The 18,957-nt window shown below is 43.4% G+C and overlaps 1 protein-coding gene across 1 annotated transcript in view; it reads right to left on the bottom strand.

Annotated features, from left to right (window-relative positions):
* The window catches only part of Ldah (lipid droplet associated hydrolase), a 77,322-nt gene that overhangs the window by 28,718 nt on the left and 29,647 nt on the right, over positions 1 to 18,957 (bottom strand). The window contains exon 4 of the mRNA XM_021202464.2: positions 17,417 to 17,586. Within this exon, the coding sequence (XP_021058123.1) occupies positions 17,417 to 17,586 (170 nt within the window). The remainder of the gene's footprint in view (positions 1 to 17,416; positions 17,587 to 18,957) is intronic.

Below are 18,957 nucleotides of genomic sequence, written 5' to 3'. Positions count from 1 at the left end.
GAAACACAACAACAAAACCCCAAAAGAGTACCTCCAGGTAGCCTCAGAATTCAGTGACTGGTGACAACAGAGAGTCACCCTTGTATACAGCTACAAGACTCTATGACAACTATGGCCTCTGGCACACCAAGCCTTTTCATCCAGCATTCACTATGGTCATGAAGTCAGAATACCTCAGCCACTGGCTAAGGAAACTGAGACAGGTCTAAATGAGATTCCAGTCTTCTAAACGTTAGATTGGGAATGAGGTTTACTGACTGTGCACGGGTTTGTTCACTGACAATGTATTGGGTGTCCTTAATATGTCAGATGTTGCAGTGACTGACAAACAATGGCAGACTGGCAATGAAGTCTCTGACTTCATAGAAGCTGTGTGTGTGTGTGTGTGTGTGTGTGTGTGTGTGAGAGAGAGAGAGAGAGAGAGAGAGAGAGAGACAGACAGACAGACAGACAGACAGACAGACAGACAGAATGTGCAACAGGTGTCTGTATACAGGAAATAAAGTGCAGGACAGAATTGGGTCCTTGAGAGTCTTGTCTAACCATGCCCCAATACTCATAAAAGGCCTCAGAGAGAATTCTGACAGACTCAAAATGATGTTTTAAAACCTGTACTAAGGTGTGGTAAGGATTCCTTCACTGAGCCTCAGGCTAAGGTAGAGACAAAGGAGAGGCACTCACAGAGGCAGGTCCTTAGCACACAGTATAGGCCATTCAAGGATTCACAGGTTCCCAGTAGCCATCTGGAAGGCACAAAGTTTGGCTTTCCACTTCCATTTTAGCAAAGGGCAGCCCATCAGTTGGGCAGCTAACCTGGAGACAGCGAATGAAACTTGGGAATGTGAAAGTTAACTCATGGCCAACAGCTTCTGCAGAAGCTACAGATCCTCAGACTAGTTGTGACGATGAAACAGGGGGATCCGTCCTGTTCAGTTCAGAGAAAAATAAAGGCCCATCAGAGACTCACTCTGTAAGAACTTCTTCCTCACAGGTCTCTCAGGGAGATGTCTCTTCTCCTTGCTGCCTCCCACCCCCTGGCTTCATGAGGCAGCTCTTGCTCTAGGTGAGGGACACTCACCTCCCCTGAAGAGACTCGACAGCCTTCCTGGTAGCCTTAAGGTGGCTACTTCTTAGTTCAAGAACACTTGGCTTACAGAGATAGGTCACCAGTTTACCAGTCAAAAACGCCCACAGTACCCCCCTCCCCCCAAAAAATGCTGTCTCGGGGAACCAACCCAACTTTCAGCCAGGAACTGTAAGACAATTCAGAAGTCCTAACAGGTGTTCAGTAAACATGGCTAATATTTCTATATTCACATTTTAAGTGAATACAAAGTTTTTCTTATTAAACACATTTCACATAAAGTTTCTTTTGATCTAATTTTAAGTAACTCTACAATACTCTTAGTTAATCCCATCTGTCCCTTAAAGATAAAAAGCACTTCCTTTATTTCCGATATCACACAACTTCTGCCAATCATTTCTGGACTTCAGTTCCCATGGGTAGAAAACAGTTACTACATGAAAAAAGTGCTTTTGTTAGGAAAAGCACCCTGAGACCAACTGGAAATAGTGGTTTCCAGATTTTATTTTGAGGTAAAAATATTTCCCGTTCCTCTTTAAAAAATCCCCATGTAACAATCATGAGACTATGAATCAAACAATTTACAACTCAGCAAATCAAAGAGACATCTGTAACAATAAGCCAGGATTTGTTCAATCTCATGAGGGTAAATGCCTCTGAAATATTCTCTCATACAGTACATTCTAATGTCTTTAAAAATTACCATTCATCACTTCATTTCAATAGGTGTGCACAGTGGAAACTGTGCCTTAAATTCCAAACCCCACCGAAGTAGACACAGTTACTTCAGAAATTAAAAATCCTCATGGTTGGGCTATAGCCTTTATGGGTGTCTTGTAGGTATGTGCGTGCATGTATGTGTCCATATGTGTGTGTGTGTGTGTCTCTCTGTGTGTAGTCAGGAACAATAACATGCAAGAATTCACTCTGTTGTTATAAATGGAATTTTTGGCCCCTTTGTTATTAAAATATCTCTATAATCATTGTAAAGAAGCCTGATTGTGGTTACCATACTAATATCTGGGGTCCTTGACAAAAAACTAACTTGTACCAATTCATGTCTCAGAGAAGGCCAGAAGTCCATGTGTTCACAAGTTCAGCCCACACAAAGATAGTCTCCAAACAACTAATTTACACTTTTAAGTGCAAACAGAAACAACAGATTGGCAGGCATTAGCTAAAGCCAGAGAGCAAAATAAATGCAAAAATAGAGAAAGACAACGAAGCAGAAGAAATAACAACTTATTTAAAATCTAAAACAAATAGTCAATGAAGGCCGAGGCATTAGCAGGCAGGACTATTGGGGGGTGGGGGAGTGGGAAGAGGGCAGCTACAGTAGTGACCAGATCCATAAGACTCGGGCAAGCTCAACCTGGACCGAATCACAGCATAGAGAGGTATCTGGGTTTGAACTCCCCCCCCCCCAGCCATGGCGCTATTGCTCCACGCCTCCCCACCCCCCCAGCCATGGAGCTCTTGGCAACTGCTAGCTTTTGGGAGAGGGTGAGTTAGTTTTCTCTAAGAGTGTGGCCCCTTTTAAACCAAGTATGCTCCAGTGGAAGACCACATATCCAAGACTATCTGGGTAACACATATTGGTCTTGACTTTGTGTTTTAAAGGATAAAAAGCTAGATGAGTAGAGAAAGGGTGTGTGTGTGTGTGTGTGTGTGTGTATCTACCAATACTTAGGGGATGAGAAAGTCAATACAGTTAAAACATACTATATGAAATTCTCAAAGAACTAATATATATTTCCAACATACACCCAAAAAACCCTAAAGTTTTCTTAAATGAGTTCCAAAACGAAAAGACACACACACACACACACACACACACACACACACACACACACACACACACACACGGGAAGGGAACCTAACAGAAATGAAGCATGCAAGTGTCTCCCAGTCTCTCTCTGGTGCTCAATGACTATGTAAATGAAAGATGGGTTAAGAGGTGGCTGACGCTCCACAGTCTCCCTCATCCAGTGCCCTACATGGAGCCTTGCCGAGCATTGCCTGGTCACCTACTCTGTCTAGAAACAGAAGGACACAGATGTGATGGCACAAATGTGTAATCCTACCGCTTGGTAAGCAGAGGCAGGAGGATCACCACAAATTCAAGGCCAGCCTACATAGCAAGTTCTAGGCAAGCTAAGGCTATATAGTAAGGTTGTGTTTTAAAGTAAAGAAGAGAGCTTCTGAATCCAGGCACAACAGGGAGAACGGTGAAGGCCCAACCTGGGTTCCAGGAATCTCACAGTCAACACCAGCCCTGCGGACTGTTTGCTCCTAGGACACTGAATTCAGGCGAGAGCAGGGCTTTTCAGCCTTTCCAATGCTGCGACCCTTTAACATAGCTATTATTAGGATGACTCTCCTGATATTATTTTTGTTGCTACTTCATAATTTTCTTACTGTTATGAATCATAATGTAAATATCTGATATGCAGATGATCTTAAGTGACCCTGTGAAAGAATCACTTGACTCCTTTATAAAGGGTTCATGTCCCACAGGTTGAGAACCAGGGGGCAAGAGCCGCTCCCCCCACCCCACGGGGAATCATAATGGCTCTAGAAAATAAAAACAAAGCCACACGCACAGTACATGAGCGCACAGTGCATGAGGGCGCAGTGCATGAGGGCACCATGCATGAGGGAACCGTGCATGAGGGCACAGTACATGAGAGCACAGTGCATGAGCGCACAGTAAATGAGGGCGCAGTGCATGAGGCACAGTACATGAGCGCACAGTGCATGAGCGCACAGTGCATGAGGGCGCCGTGCATGAGCGCACAGTGCATGAGGGCGTAGTGCATGAGGGCGCAGTACATGAGGGCGCAGTACATGAGGGCACAGTAAATGAGGGCGCAGTGCATGAGGGTGCAGTGTATGAGGGCGCTGTGCATGAGGCACAGTGCATGAGCGCACAGTGCATGAGCGCACAGTACATGAGCGCACAGTGCATGAGGGCGTAGTGCATGAGGGCGTAGTGCATGAGGGCACAGTGCATGAGGGCGCAGTGCATGAGGGCGCAGTGCATGAGGGCACAGTGCATGAGGGTGCAGTGCATGAGGGCATAATGCATGAGGGTGCAGTGCATGAGGGTGCAGTGTATGAGGGCGCAGTGCATGAGGCACAGTGCATGAGCGCACAGTGCATGAGCGCACAGTACAGAGCGCACAGTGCATGAGGGCGTAGTGCATGAGGGCACAGTGCATGAGGGCGCAGTGCATGAGGGCGCAGTGCATGAGGGCACAGTGCATGAGGGCACAGTGCATGAGGGCGCAGTGCATGAGGGCGCAGTGCATGAGGGCACAGTGCATGAGGGCGCAGTGCATGAGGGCACAGTGCATGAGGGCGCAGTGCATGAGGGCACAGTGCATGAGGGCACAGTGCATAAGGGCGCAATACATGAGCATGCAGTACATGGGGGCACAGTGCATGAGGGCGCAGTGCATGAGGGCGCAGTACATGAGGGCACAGTACATGAGGGTGCAGCAGACTCGGAGATGTCAGGATACCTGCTTTGTTTTGCAGTGAGGCTGACCAAATGCGTTTCCAGTGCCCCACTCTTCACTGTGAAGAAATAGCAAAGGAGCAAGACAGTTGAAGGAAGCTCTGATTGTAACAGATAAAGATAAATAAAACACAGAAAAGTGAATTTGGAGTGGAGACAATTTGAGACAAAACTCTAAAAGTCTGTTTTCTTGAGATCCATGAAATGAAAGATACTACAAAAAGAACAAAGAACAAGAAATTCCTCAGAATCTATTAGCATGAATGCTGAAATCAAAAGTTTCATTAGATGAACCAGAAGATAATGTCAAGGGAAATTATTTCTCTTCATATAGAGCTAAAAAGCAGGAGATGGGCATAAGATAAACAAAGGGAATCTTTTCTGAAAGTGTAACATGAATAACGAGAAATCAAGGAGACAGATTCTCAGTATGTAAGTGTGCCAGTGTCCACAGGAAAGGGTGTAAGAGCCCATGAGTACCTTTGCAAGATGTGATGCCGGGACGAGGTGAAGATGCTGAACTTCCTACAGAAAATTAACTGTCCTACAGAACCAAAGGCCCACACTGTAGTATACATTTCAGCAGACAGGCTGCAGGAACCTGACATCAGACAGTGCTGGTAACAGCTAAGGGCAGTGGACTTTCGCTACACAACCTCCCTGCCAAGACCTATTTGAAAATCAGGGAAAATAACTGTCTAGAAGTCTCGCCAAAAACACAGTACAGAAGACAGTCAAAGGGCAAAATGCAAGGAAAAGGAGAAACGTAGAGAAGAGTGCCAAGGAGCTGAAGAAGTTTCTGGAAATGTTATGGGGCTCATGGAACAATGGCAGGAGGTAAACACGAGGTCACCTAGGCTTCGACAGCCTGCCACCCTGCTCTGGTCTCCTACTCAGCCATCAACACTCTTTCCTGGAACCTGACAATTTTGTTCTTCCCGACGCACTACAAGGAAGCTGGCCTGGGATGTCGGATCTCAAGGTGGCCGTGTACTATTCTTGTGAGGTACCCTACATTTGGTGCCTCATGGGCTTTCCCACTTCAGGGAACTGTTGAGTGGTCTCCACTGTGCATTGCTCACGGATTTTCCATACAAGCAAGAAGCGAGTACAGACAATAGCATAGTACTGCAACCATGGCTCCTCCTTCCCTAGAGCCCATGTCTGCGTTTCTCCTCCCTATGACGGAAAGAAGCTTTGGGGTGGGACAAACAGAAGGCAGTTTCACGGGGTTCTGCTCATCTGTTTGGCTCCCTTCTTCTTCATCTCTGTCCTGACCGTTACGTTCACCCACTGAGAATCCACGAGCTGAGCGTCTATGAAGTGTCACATGTGGCAAGGTGCAAGTTGTACTTTTTCACATCTACAGCCATCTCATTGCAAAGGAATTCACAAATAATGTATTCTGTCTTACCACAGGCTGCTGACTCTCTCCCGGGGTCTTTTACTAGTACTACGAATCCCATGGCAGAGCTAGATTTGAATATGGACACTTTTTTTTTTCAAGGCTGTATTAACTCAGCAAAATGAATGATGTTATCTCCACCTACTTTTTTTTTTTTAGGACTTCAAAAGCCAGTCATGAGGCAGACAACTGGAAGACGTCCGTCCTGACCATTCTGGTTATCTGGAGGCAAGGGAGGCACTGCCAGTACAACAATATAAAACAGCCTAGAAGAATGCTAAGAGTAGGTTAGACAGGGCAGAGGGGAAGAGTGGCAGGGTGCGAAGCTGGGGAGGATGCTGGCACCTAAGATGTTGATGCTCTGTGCCGTGACTGAGTGAAAAGAGCGGGCTTTCTGTGGAGAAACCATGCTCTTGATCAGCTGCTACCTGACAAACTACTAAAACCTTTGCAGATTATAATAATATCCACGCCATTTATGTGTGTCGGTCAGGAGTTCAGGTGTGGCTTAGCTGGGTCCTCTGCCTATGACCTCTCAGACTGCAATTGAGGGATCAGCTGGGACTGGGACCTCACATGAGGCGTGTCTGGGGTCAGGATCTAGGATCACTGAAGCAGTTAATAGGAGTCCCTTGCTGTGTCAGACCAATGGCTCTGGTTTTTATTGGCTGTTGGCTCCAGGTTGCTTTTAGCTTCTAGAAGCTGCTGTAACCCCTTGCCATGCAAGCAGGACAGCTAAAAGCATGGCAGTTTGCTTTTCTAGCTAGCAAGAGGGACAAACTTCAGCAAGACAGGCTGTCGCCGTAGGTCTGTAAGTCACACAGCTCCTCCCAGCTTTGTTGTACTTTGTTGGTTAGAACTCTAAACATAGAGAAGACTACATATAAATGCAGACATAAGAGGCTACTATGGGGGGGCACCCAGAGTCCACTCACCGTATCCTTGGTCACTTTCTTCTTCCTTTCACAGTATTTTGTACAAAAGTTCGTGCTGTACAAATTACATCTTTAGCTAGTCTGAGGCTACAATATTTATTATTCAGTTCAATCTTGTAGGTGTTAAATTACACTTGCTCCTTTACATATGCCCTGCTGCTCTCTCTTCCTGACAACAGATCAGCCTGGATCAAGGCAGGTGTCAGAGTCCTCGCGTGAAGAGAAGAAATCGGTGGAACTCAGGAACCACTGACAAAGTTACCCAGCAGGACTGCTGGCATGGTGACTGTCATGTGTGTACTTGAACTTAATTCAATTAGGAAAAGAAGAAAGGTGTCTTCCTTTGGGATATATAGGAAATGTAAGGCCTCACCCTCAAAACTTGCAGGGGTACAAAGACAAAAAATGGTCAGCATCTTTACTTATGTAACAAAATTAGACCCAAGCTATAAGCCAACAAGCTATAAGCCAAACAGAAAAGCTAACAGGAAACATGTATATTTCTGTTTTTGTTATAATGAATGATATATTTGCACACGAGTATTTCCTGTATTTCTAAGAATATTTTCTTAATAACCCAATTCCAAAGGAACGAATTAATAAAGTTAGAGGTTTGATAACCCTTTACAGAAGCTATTTTCCCCTGATAATACAGGATCATTATAGAAAACAGTGAAAACAAGGAACTCATCACTCCAGTGACAACACCCATAAGTCACCTGGAGCCTCTCTGTTCAGACTGTAAAAACTGTATGCAGAAGACACATGTCCTGGGTTCTGTAACAGTGGCTGTCCACCTGATAACTGCAGAGCTTCAGTCACTAGACACTGGCAGTACTAGTAATTCTACAGTCACTAACTGGTTAAGTACCATGCCACACATTGTGTATCTTCACAGTTGTTACACTTTTTAGTCCATTATCTGTTGCTATCCTTTGCATCTTTATTTGAGAGCTTGGAATTCTTTTTATGGATTTCTAGAAACCCTTTACAATAAGATGTCAGTTACTAAGTGTGTTACATAATAAGACGGTGGGTTCGGATCCTAGCACTGTTCCTCACTGGCTGCCTGGACATGAGTTAATCATCAGGGTCCTTCAGAGTCTCGGTTTCCTCCCCCACGAACAGGATAATAAAAGCCTCTTTAAGTTGCTGAAAGGATTAAAGAACATTCCTCATTATGATGTAACGACCATGGTAATGAGACTTAAAAACATTACTTGTAAATAGCCACAAGGGAATTGCATATTTGAAACAAAATTTATATTCTACAAGAATGTTAAAAAAGAGTTCAAATTTTCTTTTATTTCTCTATTAAATAAAAATAAGCAGGAGGGTACTACAGTATTTTCTTGGTTCTAAGCACAGGGATAAGGGCTATGTAAGCTTTAAGTATGTATGTATGTACGTATGTATGCATGTATGTATGTATGTACCTGTGTCTATGTGCACATGCACGTCACAGAACACATGCGAAAGTCAGAACACAGCTTGTGGAGTCCTCTTCCTCTCTCACGTGGTTTCCAGAAATGAGGCTCACACTGCCAGTCTTGGCAGCAGGACTTTTCTCACTAAGCCATCTCGCTGGCCCAGAGGACCAGGCAAAGTAGTGCCTCTTACCGCAGACATCTGCAGAAAGCTTCCCCTCAGCCATGTTCGCTTGTTTTAGGAGGCCACTTGCTGCATTAGAGAAGCAGCCAGTGAGTGGCTCAGTGTGGGAAGTCCCTCTGCCTGCTTCTTCATGGATGGGTACTCTGCTTTTAAACTATTTTTCCTATCTTTCTGAAATTTGAAGGTGCCTTCCCTTTTATAATGAGAAAATAAGTTTTAAAAAGGAATACTGTAAAGAGAAATTCTGAATACAAAGAAAATCAAAACATGGATTGTAGCTGATGTATCAAAGATTGCTATTAATTCTGGTAGGAGTGATATTACCCATTGATGTGGGGGTTTTAAGAAGCTATGTCGTTTCCTAAGCCACACGATGAATGAGACATATGGGTGAGTACCCACGACTGCCGTTACTCAGACACTCACGGAAACAGTGAAGTGAAAACAACCGACATTAAGAGCTACCCAACTACAGATGATGGGTTCTTGTAGATTCATTACATACTTATTTTAGTTCTGAAAATTTCAAGTATTTTAATTTTTATAATTAAGATTTTTTTAAATTTTGAAAAATGTCATGATAAAAATGCAAAACTATAAACGAATTAAAAAAATTTCTTGCTCTCTAAAATAGCATATACTGCTATTTGGCTGAGACGGTTTGCTGCTAAATATGCCTACATTTTAAAAAAAATTCTATTTTTTATTTTGTTTTGAAACAGGGTCTCAATCTATAGCTCAGACTGCCCAGAACTCACCACGTGAGTCTCAAACTCACAATAATCCTCTTGGCTTGGAGTAGACTATACCTGTAATCTCAGTATTCAGGGTGCTGAGGCAGGAGGACTCTTGTTAGTTTGAGGCCAAGCTGGGCTACACAGTGAATTCCAGGTAGTCTGGACTTTAGATTAAGACTCTGTCACAAAACAAAGCAAAACACAAAACAAAACAAAACAAATCAAAACAAAACGGAAGCATATTCAGCAATACACCATCTCAGTGGGAAATAAATGCAGAGGGAAAGGTAAACACACGTCTCTTGTTAATTGCTAATTTTACTTTTATATTATGAAACATTTTCAAAAACTTTAAAGATAAAATTCAAGGTATTTGCTAGTCTCAGAAATAAAACAGTAATTCCTCCTGGGCCAGAAAGTGACATCACAAAAACCTAGGACACACGAGAGGTGCTCAGCCAGCAGGCATTTCACCTGTCCTGTGACTTTTAAACGCATCTCACCAAGAGCTGGTGGGATGGGGGAGCCTTCTACAGTGTCTGGCAGTGTCTCCCTAGATCTGTGCAGTGCTCGGAAGCCCTCAGATGAAACCTGTTAGATAAAATGCAGTGCTGACATGCACGAGGAATGCTCTAGTATAAACCCGGTTTCACTTTCTTGCAGCTTTCCAAAAAATTAGCCTTTTGTGGTGAAATTTTCCATGCTTAGTTTCAGCCCAAAGGTGATTTTTTTTGCAAAGTTTGAGAAAAATATATTAAATAGTTCTTGAGTTATGAAAAGATGAGAAAAAAAAAAAGACCACATAAATTTTCCACTTTGAAAGCAGTTCCAGGATTTGCAAAAATATTCAAATAGCTAACAATGGCTGAGTTGAAAAGTTGAAGTTTTCCATGAGTCCAGTTTTCAACAAAGTAGTCTGGGAGATTTGGAGACTATGTGCACACACGCATAAATAAATATATATATACTGGATCTGGCAAGGTTCCTCAGTGAGTGAAGGTACCTGACGCCAAGCCCGCTAACCCAAGTTCTATCCCCGAGACCCATAGAGCAAGGGGAGAACCGACTCCTGCAAGCTGTCCTCTGACCTCTACATGTGTGCAGGGAAGGCATGTGTGACCACTACATCTGCATATCCAGGCACACAAGATGTAAAGAATGTTCACGTTTGACCATCTGATCCCTGTGGAGTCACTAGCAGGTCACATGACAGGTGACTGTGCATTGCTTCTGTAGAATGCAGTCTCCTACACTACTGTCCCATATGTCCCATCTCAATTCTACAAGTCTGATGCTGTTTTTAGTTTAGTTTTTGCCCTTAATATGTCTCTATGCTAACTTCTTTTACTCTCTGCCTCTACAACTCCAATCTCTCTAAACTTCCTGCAAAGCAGATATTCACTTATTTCCCCTATGTACTTGAAGAACTCAAGTACTGAAGAAACAACAGTACACTTAAGTCAAAGGAGCTGGAGAGATGGCACAGAGGTTAAGAATGCCGCTGGCTGCTCTCGCAGAGGACTGGGATTTGATTCCCAGCACATGTGGCAACTCAGGGGACTGTGATCCAGGTGGGGGATCTGACACCCTCTTCTGGCTCCTCTGGCTCTGCATGCATGTGATACACAAATACATATGCAGGCAAAACACCCATACACATAAAAATAAAAATGGGGAAAAAGAAAAATATGTTCCCTTGATCAGTTCTTCTCTTCCTATATTGAATTTTACTTCCCACAGGTCAGCTTCTAGATTAGTATCTATCACTCAACATTCTGCAGCTTCTGTCTCTTACTTCACTTACAATGTACTCTCCATGGCAACCCCACAGTTGTTAATTCCAGCAAAGTGATGCTGCCCACCTCTTTACCTTATCAACCAGCTGTGAGCTTGTTTTCAGCCCTAAGTAGAGCTCTGTCTCAGGACTCTGCAGGTGAGGAATTCAAATGGGGTCAGTTGGCCGGCTGTGTGGCTCCTTGCATCAGCTGGGGTTACCGAGAGTACTCAGTGGTCTAAAGGGCTGCTTTGCTAAGTGCCCCAGGACCCTCTCATGTGGCCAGCCAGGCAATGCCTGAGCAGCTGGATCACTTACGTGGCAGCTGCCTACTGCCACCAAGGAAATACAGGTTCCCAGACTTCTGAGGCCTGAGTGTGGAGGAGCCTGAACTTCACCCCAGGTCACTGCAGTGACTGGCTGACAGTAGGTCAGGTTCACGGTCTCAATGGCAAAGGGGAGAGGAAAGTAACTTCCTTTCTGGAGGGATGAGTGTCAGGGAACCAGACGCCTCAGTCCTGCATCTCACTGCACCTTGCCTGACCTTCTCCTTCTCTTCCCTCAGCTTCTGTGCTATACGGGTCTGGATGAATGGTTTTCAGAACTTTAACTCACAATTAGATATACATTCCAGAATGTAATCTGAGATAGAAGCATACATTTATAAAATGAGAAACAAATGTCTCAGGATATTTACCTATATTACAATATAAATATGCGCAGTTCTGTTTTTTATAAAGTGCTGTTTTGTCTTTCACAAACGCATCTCTCCTCCTGGGAGAGGAGTAGACGTCCCAGTCTCGTGGACCAGCACTGGTCACATGACTTGCAGTGGCCTGAGGGGAGTAGTGTTACCTTCAGAAGGAGACTAAATGCAGCTCACCTCCTTTCTACCCTCTCCACAAAGCCAGAAGCCATCAGACAGAGGCTACGCCATCAGTTTGGATTCAGAGAGAACTAACAGGGACAGCCTATGTTCAAGAGGACTTGAATTACAAGCAAGAAACAAGCCTTTTTGCTCAGGCTTGTGCCCTGTGCCTGCACAACTGTCGCACAATCTAGAGTCTTCCCCTTCCACTCCGGCCATCCACTGCAATGACCGAGGATGCACCAAGGGACTGTGGGTGATAGTCTAGGGGACACCTGAATTTTCTGCATCTTTCATTCCTCCTTTGCAACAAATAAAACAATTCCTCCAGGATCCGTACATCCTGCCCGCTCTGTTTACTTTCACTGAGAATTACCACTCTGGATTCTGCAGCCATCCTTGCTCCCTTGGATGAACTAGCAAACATGCCTACCACCTGCTTGTTTGCCTTTTACTGTACCTTCTCTTTTTCTTTCCTTTTCTTCAGTGAGAACTGAGTTTATTGGATGTCTGACATCATCACCCATGATCGTTCAGTGGCTTCTAGCTATCCCACCTGTTGTCTATCCCCACAATTAGTGCAGGCTAACTCCTGACGGTTCTCTTTAGATGTATCGGACTGCAAGCCGATTGAACATTTTACCTGCTATTAGTTTCTCAGGGGCTCAGTAACAACCTTTCTCCTTTCCCTCATAGTGGTTCATTGCTTAGAAGGCAAAGTGACTCCCATTTTCTATCTCACGGAACATGCACTTCTAGAGGCTTGTTCAAACATTCCAGCTGGGAAGAAGTGCTTTGTTCAAAAACTCCTGCCAACAGGGCTGTTTTTCATCTTAAGAGCTGGAAGGAGGATCTTCCTTCACCACAGCCAGAACCTCTCAGCTCTTCCCTACCTTGCTTTCACTTCTTATCACTACATCTAGGGAACATGGCTCTGGCCACAGAGACTAAAATGCATTAATCATCTCCTTTCCCCTCCCTGAAGGTTAGCCTGACTACTGAACAGAACGCAGCACTGTTACAGGTACTTCTCGCTGCTCGCCTAACTTGGATGGGGCCACAGAGGCACCAGAATAGGGCTGTTCATCACAGACTATCTCCATAACTTCACAGTTGGCAGAATATCTGAATTTATTTTGTCCTAATATGGAGGGGATGCAATCAGATTCGACACGTTAAATAACCCAACTTGCCATTCTTACTCCCCTCAATGTTTTTCAAGCTACTCAGTCGCAGTCGTACATTTTAAGTCTAAGATTCTGAGTACCTGAACTACTTAATGAAACAAGAGCCCAATGTACTGGCTCACTCCAGGTACATGCCCAGTGTACATGATCAACCTTGGAGAGGCTCAAGCAGGACTGCCTGGGCTAGGAAAGCTCAAGGCTAGCAAGTCAGACCCTGTCAAAATAGAGATCAGAACACCCAGAAAAGAAAAACAAAAAGAAACGGGGGCAAAAGGCTCTGAGCTCTGACAGTGACCGCCCTTCATTTTGCCAGTTTTTTCTCTGGGATCTTTATGGATACACTGTTCTTTGTTATTGATACATGGTATATCATGGCCACCAGTTTCTTCTGCCCATAGCAAGCAGCAGCAATGTGTTTTAAGAAGAGAAATGGCCCCTAACACTAAGGGAGAAGACAGAAACCTACAAAATGGACAGATAGAACACATTCTTAGAAACAACGAAAAGGGCTCAGTTCTATAAGAATTTTCAGAATACAGGCTAATCTCTTGGTCACATTTTATCCCAACACAGCACTACCAGGAAAACAGTTACTATCACTGCTCTGAAAGAATAAAAAGTCCTCTCTGGTCCACAGACCTTGCTGAAGAAAGCTAAGTAAACGACAGGCCTGGGGCAAGGCTTGCAGCACTTCAGCTGTTCTGAAACAGCAAGCTTTGTTACTGTGCACTTTCCCCAGGGAACACCAGGGAACACAGGTTTAGGATCTGCAATCTCTGAGAGCACCAAGTAAATCCCCAAAGGAAAAATAAAAAGTAAAATTACTTGAAATTGCCTCATGATTCAGTCCACAGCCCAGGTAAGTCCTAATCTTGACGTTATGGAGATAGGATTTTATCAGATGGTACCCTCTTACCATGCAGAGGGCTGATGCTGAGAAAGCAGGCTCTAGGTAAGAGGGGAAGATTGCTACCCTATTGCTTACATGCCAACCACTGTATCTTACTCTTAATTGCTACAGCAGAGATTCTCAAACTGTAGGTCGCAACCCCTTTGGGTGTTAAAAGGACCTTTCACAGAGGTGAACTAAGACCATCAGAAAACACAGGTATTTACATTATGACTCATAACATTAGCAAAGTTACAATTATGAAGTAGCAGTGAAAACAATTTTGTGGTTGGCGTCGCCATAGCATGAGGAACTGTATTGAAGGGTTCCAGGTTGAGAGTCATCTGCAGCGTTTCCAACTCTTTGAGCTCCGCATAAATGCAGTCATGCACACTGTAGGCACACACCATAATCTATCACCCAAAGGCTGAAGGACATTTTTAGACTCGCTTTATAAACAGGGCTAACAGAAGTACATTCCACTTTAAGATGCAGCTCTAGACGAGGCTGAATCCTGACAAGGTCCCTTTCTCTGACTTCTTACATATAAAACGAAAGATGATCCTGTGGGTCTAAAAACAATTATATTTGCCATTGCAAGTCAGGGCGGCTACTACTTATCAGTCTTCAAACTCACTTTTTTAAAGAAAAAAAAATCTCCATTCTGGACATCGCTTTCCAAGTATCTGACAAACTTCTATTTCTATATTTTTACACATCAAACTAGATTAAAGAGAAAAACAAAAAATTTAATTCCACGTTTTAAAACAGGCAATTATTTTGTACTGTTATTGAGCTACAGGTCAGAGAATATATCCAGCATTGTACAATAAGTTTCTTAAATGATGTAAGAACAAAGTTGTCAAAAATTACACAAAAATATTGCAAAGTGCTGAACCAAAGGAAAACCAAACAAACCAGCTACCAAACTGCAAATATGCCCTCAAAATCTTATGGGAGTCAAAAATTCCAGTAAAAATAACAGAAGAGATGGGAACACAAGTTTCTTATTATCACACTTCATATGTTATAAAACATAACAGCTAACTTATTTTTGGCAACATGATCAGGGATTGCAACACTCTGGCTTCCACAACTTACTTGATTGTCAAATGCATCTTAAATGGAGCGTTTCATGTTAACTTCAGGCATGCAGGCAGTGTACTGTCTTAGAGACACTGAAATGTCAACGTCTCAGCACGGATCACCCCAGCAGTTATTAGCTGGCCCAGGTGTTTAGTGGTCGAGAGGCAGGCAGGATGTCATGGTAAAGAATTTCAACAATGCAGATAATTGAAACCAGATATAGCTTATTTTACAAAAGATTTATTTATTTGTATGAGTATTATGCCTGCATGTATGTATGTATGTATGTATGTATGTATGTATGTATGTATATATACCATGCATACATCAGAATATTCTGCAAATGTCAGAAGAAGGTGTCAGATTCCCTGGAATTAGTTACAGTTGGCTGAGAGCTACCATGAAGGTTCTGGGAATTGAACCCAGGTCCTCTGTAAGAGCAACAGTTATTCCTAACTGTGAAACCATCTCTAGCCCCAGATCAAACCTTTGAGTAATGAAAACACAGTTGTACAGACAACACCTTTGCCTCCCTAAAGGTGCCTTTCATGTAGTCACACACATTATTTTCTAGTATACCACTCATGTCTGTGTGTCTCCTCTCTCTGTATGTGATACATGTATGTGTGTGTATGTATATGCATGTGCATGTAAAGACAAAGGTTGATGCTGGGTGTCTTTCCCAATTGTGCTCTTAGTTTCTGGGACACTCACTGAATCTGGAACTCATGTGTTTTTTTGAGGGTGGCAGGTTTGCACACTCTAGGGATCTACCCTCTGCTCCCACAGAACTGGGGTTTACACCTGGCTTTTACACAGGTGCTGGGGACCCAAACTCATGTCCTCATGGCTGTGGTACATACAGGTGGAGCCGTACCTCCAGACCATTAAAAGAGAGGAGATACAGTTTCACTGCCCTCTGAAACTCTGAATCATAGTAAGTCTTTACAAAATGATTCTGTTCAGCTTGTGCTTCTTCCTCCCCCTCCCCCTTTCCTTCCCTTCCTTCTTTCCACCCTTTCCCATCTCAATCCAAGTATTCACAGGAGACTACAACCCTGGGAAGACAATTACTAACGTGTCAAAGACTCTGCAGTCCAGGACCTGCTTAAGCTGTGATCAGGTTTCTGATCAGAAACTGATAGTAAATACATATGGTTTTATAATACTAGTCTGGGGCAATTTCATATATGGCAGTAGGTAACCAATACAGTAGTTAACCTAATGACTGAAATGAGTCTAGTATTATTTCCATAAGAATAATAATAGATACTTGCTTAGAATGTTGAAATCCTAGGCAACAATCTTAATATTTTACATAAATTTTCACAAAATCCTTGAAGAACATATTTCCAATTTGCTGATGGAGGCACTGAGATAGAGACTCAATGACTTGTCTCTTTACACAAACAAAAAATGTCAAAAACTGATTTGAGCCTAAGTGAATAGGTAGGGACAGAGCTCACAGTCACACTCAGCCTGGGTGCTGGGAAATATGGCAGCCACATACAGCATGAAAGGAATTTCAAGGACAGAAAAGAGACTGTAAGTGACACCAAGGGCAACATCAAAAGCAAGGCTGCTTTCTGAATAAAAGACCTTATCTAGGGCAAAGTATAACTGAGTGGAAATAAGAATTCAATGAATAGAGTATAATCTCCAATTTATTGAATTCACACTTAGACATAAAAATTTATTTTCTTATATCCAAAAGGAGAAAATTAAAATCCATTTGGTATTAAAAACAGTCAGGGAGTCTATAGTTGTATTTTTCCAAGTGCTGGTTTGAGCACTGAATGAAGCAAGCTGGCAGGAAAGGAGGCAAATTCCTAGTGGGATCCAAGACCCCGCTGGAGATATTTTATCACACGGAGTGAAACTAACTATTCATGGACAGGGCTGCTGTGAAGGGGTCCCTTCCTCTTGCTTAGCTGTCTCATCCATGAGACTCCAGGCCTGTAGCTAAAAAACATCCCGTATCCTCAGGGGGTTCCTCAAGATAACACAAAAGTGGTTTTACGCGCACACACACACACACACACACACACACACACACGCCAAATGCAGAAATAACTTGTAAACTGCAGCCACTCACTGGATCATTTCATGTAAGTTAAAGCGCACCTTTCTGTAAAGGCTCTTAAACAGTTTGCACATTAAGTTGGACTCTGACATGAATGCCCCAATATGCAGTACACAGCTGCACTTAGGGGCCAGTGGCATGAGGCTGTGGGTGCAGCTCTGTGGTATCAAAGGAAAGAGGAGGATTTTTTCAAAAACCCAATCAGGCACCTACAGTCACCTTCAAAGGCATACTTACAGGCAGCTCGGGGACACGCTTCATCACATGGAGAGTAATATAGGTGCCTACGGAATGGCCAATCAGGATAAGCTTCACATCCTTTGGCACATGAGCTTTCAGAAAAGCTATTTTATGCTCTATTTGGCCATTCAGACCATAGACGTCCTCAATTTTTTCAGCATTTGACTCTAGAAGCAAAAGTATGAACATGCTTTAATTAATAAGTAAACAAGCTTATTAAAGAAGAAAAAGTATCTACAAAAAATGCTGAAGCTTAAAGCAGTAACTCAGAATTAAGTATTTACCATGCATCACAGGCCTATAGTATACTAGGCACAGTAACAGGCACTTACAGTAATCCACCCTTACCACAGAACTGGAAAAGAAACATTATCAAACATCTCAACTCACAGACAATATGTATGATACTGTCAGCCACAGACCTATAAAGTAGAGGAGGTGAGATACAAATGAAGGTACGTTCTCAAAGCCCATGGATTTTCAACTAGTCCATGAACTATTGTTAGTTTAGGCCAGGAGTTCTCTAACTTGATCATGTAACAGAATACTCGGGAAGGTCTGTTGGAACAGATATCAGGGCCCTGACACCAGAGTTTCTGACATAGTAGGTCTGGGTAGAGAACCAAGAATTTTCTAAGTTTCCAGGAGATACAGATATGCTGATTCTAAGATTACACCCTGGGAACACTGGATTAAGCTTATATTCATTCTGTGAACTAACAAAACACATGATGCTGCCTATGTTAAATAATCTGTTTATATTTAAAGAACTTAAAGACTTAAATAGAAACTTAAATGTTAACTCATATGTCATGACCTATGACCTGAAACAGCCTTCCTTTCTGTCCTCTTTTTCTAGAGTCTTCAAGACTTAATTAAAAACTACATTTGCTTAACCCCACTGACCCAGAAAGACAATCATGCATGTAGTTACTTACAGGTGGGTATTAGCTGTTAAGTAAATGATAAACATGCTACAGCCCACAGACCCAGAGAGGGTAAGTAACAAAGGGAGTTCTGGGGGTGGGGGGACACGAGTCTCCCTGGGAAGGGGAAACAGAAAACATCTGCAGTTGGACGGGGGATAAGTGCGGATGGGAACAGGAGGGATCTAATGGCATAGGGTGGGATGGAGTGAACGTATGGGGAGATGACTGGAATGAAAGGGAATGGGAGGACAATGTGAAACCTGGCACAGGGGACACTCCTGGCATCTATAAGGGTGCCTTGTAAGGACTCCTAGCAGTGAAGGATACAGAGCCTCAACAGTGCATCTTCTGCAGCCAGGCAAGGTTCCAATGGTGGGACTGGAATACCAATCCAGCCACCTTTGACCTACAATCTGTCCTGTATGCAAGATGTACTGGGATGATGGTGGCAGAGAACTTGTGGGAGTGGTCAACCAATGGCTGGTCTAATTTGAGGCCCAGGCCATCAGGAGGAACCCATGCCTGATACTACCCAGATGACCAGAGACCCAGGGTAGAACCAAACACCACAGGAAAGGAAGGAAGGAAGGAAGGAAGGAAGGAAGGAAG

The sequence above is a fragment of the Mus pahari genome, chromosome 7 (assembly GCF_900095145.1).
Source record: "Mus pahari chromosome 7, PAHARI_EIJ_v1.1, whole genome shotgun sequence".
Classification (NCBI taxonomy): domain Eukaryota; kingdom Metazoa; phylum Chordata; class Mammalia; order Rodentia; family Muridae; genus Mus; species Mus pahari.
Note: the sequence above shows the minus strand (reverse complement) of the source record. Positions and strands in the feature narration are given on the sequence as shown.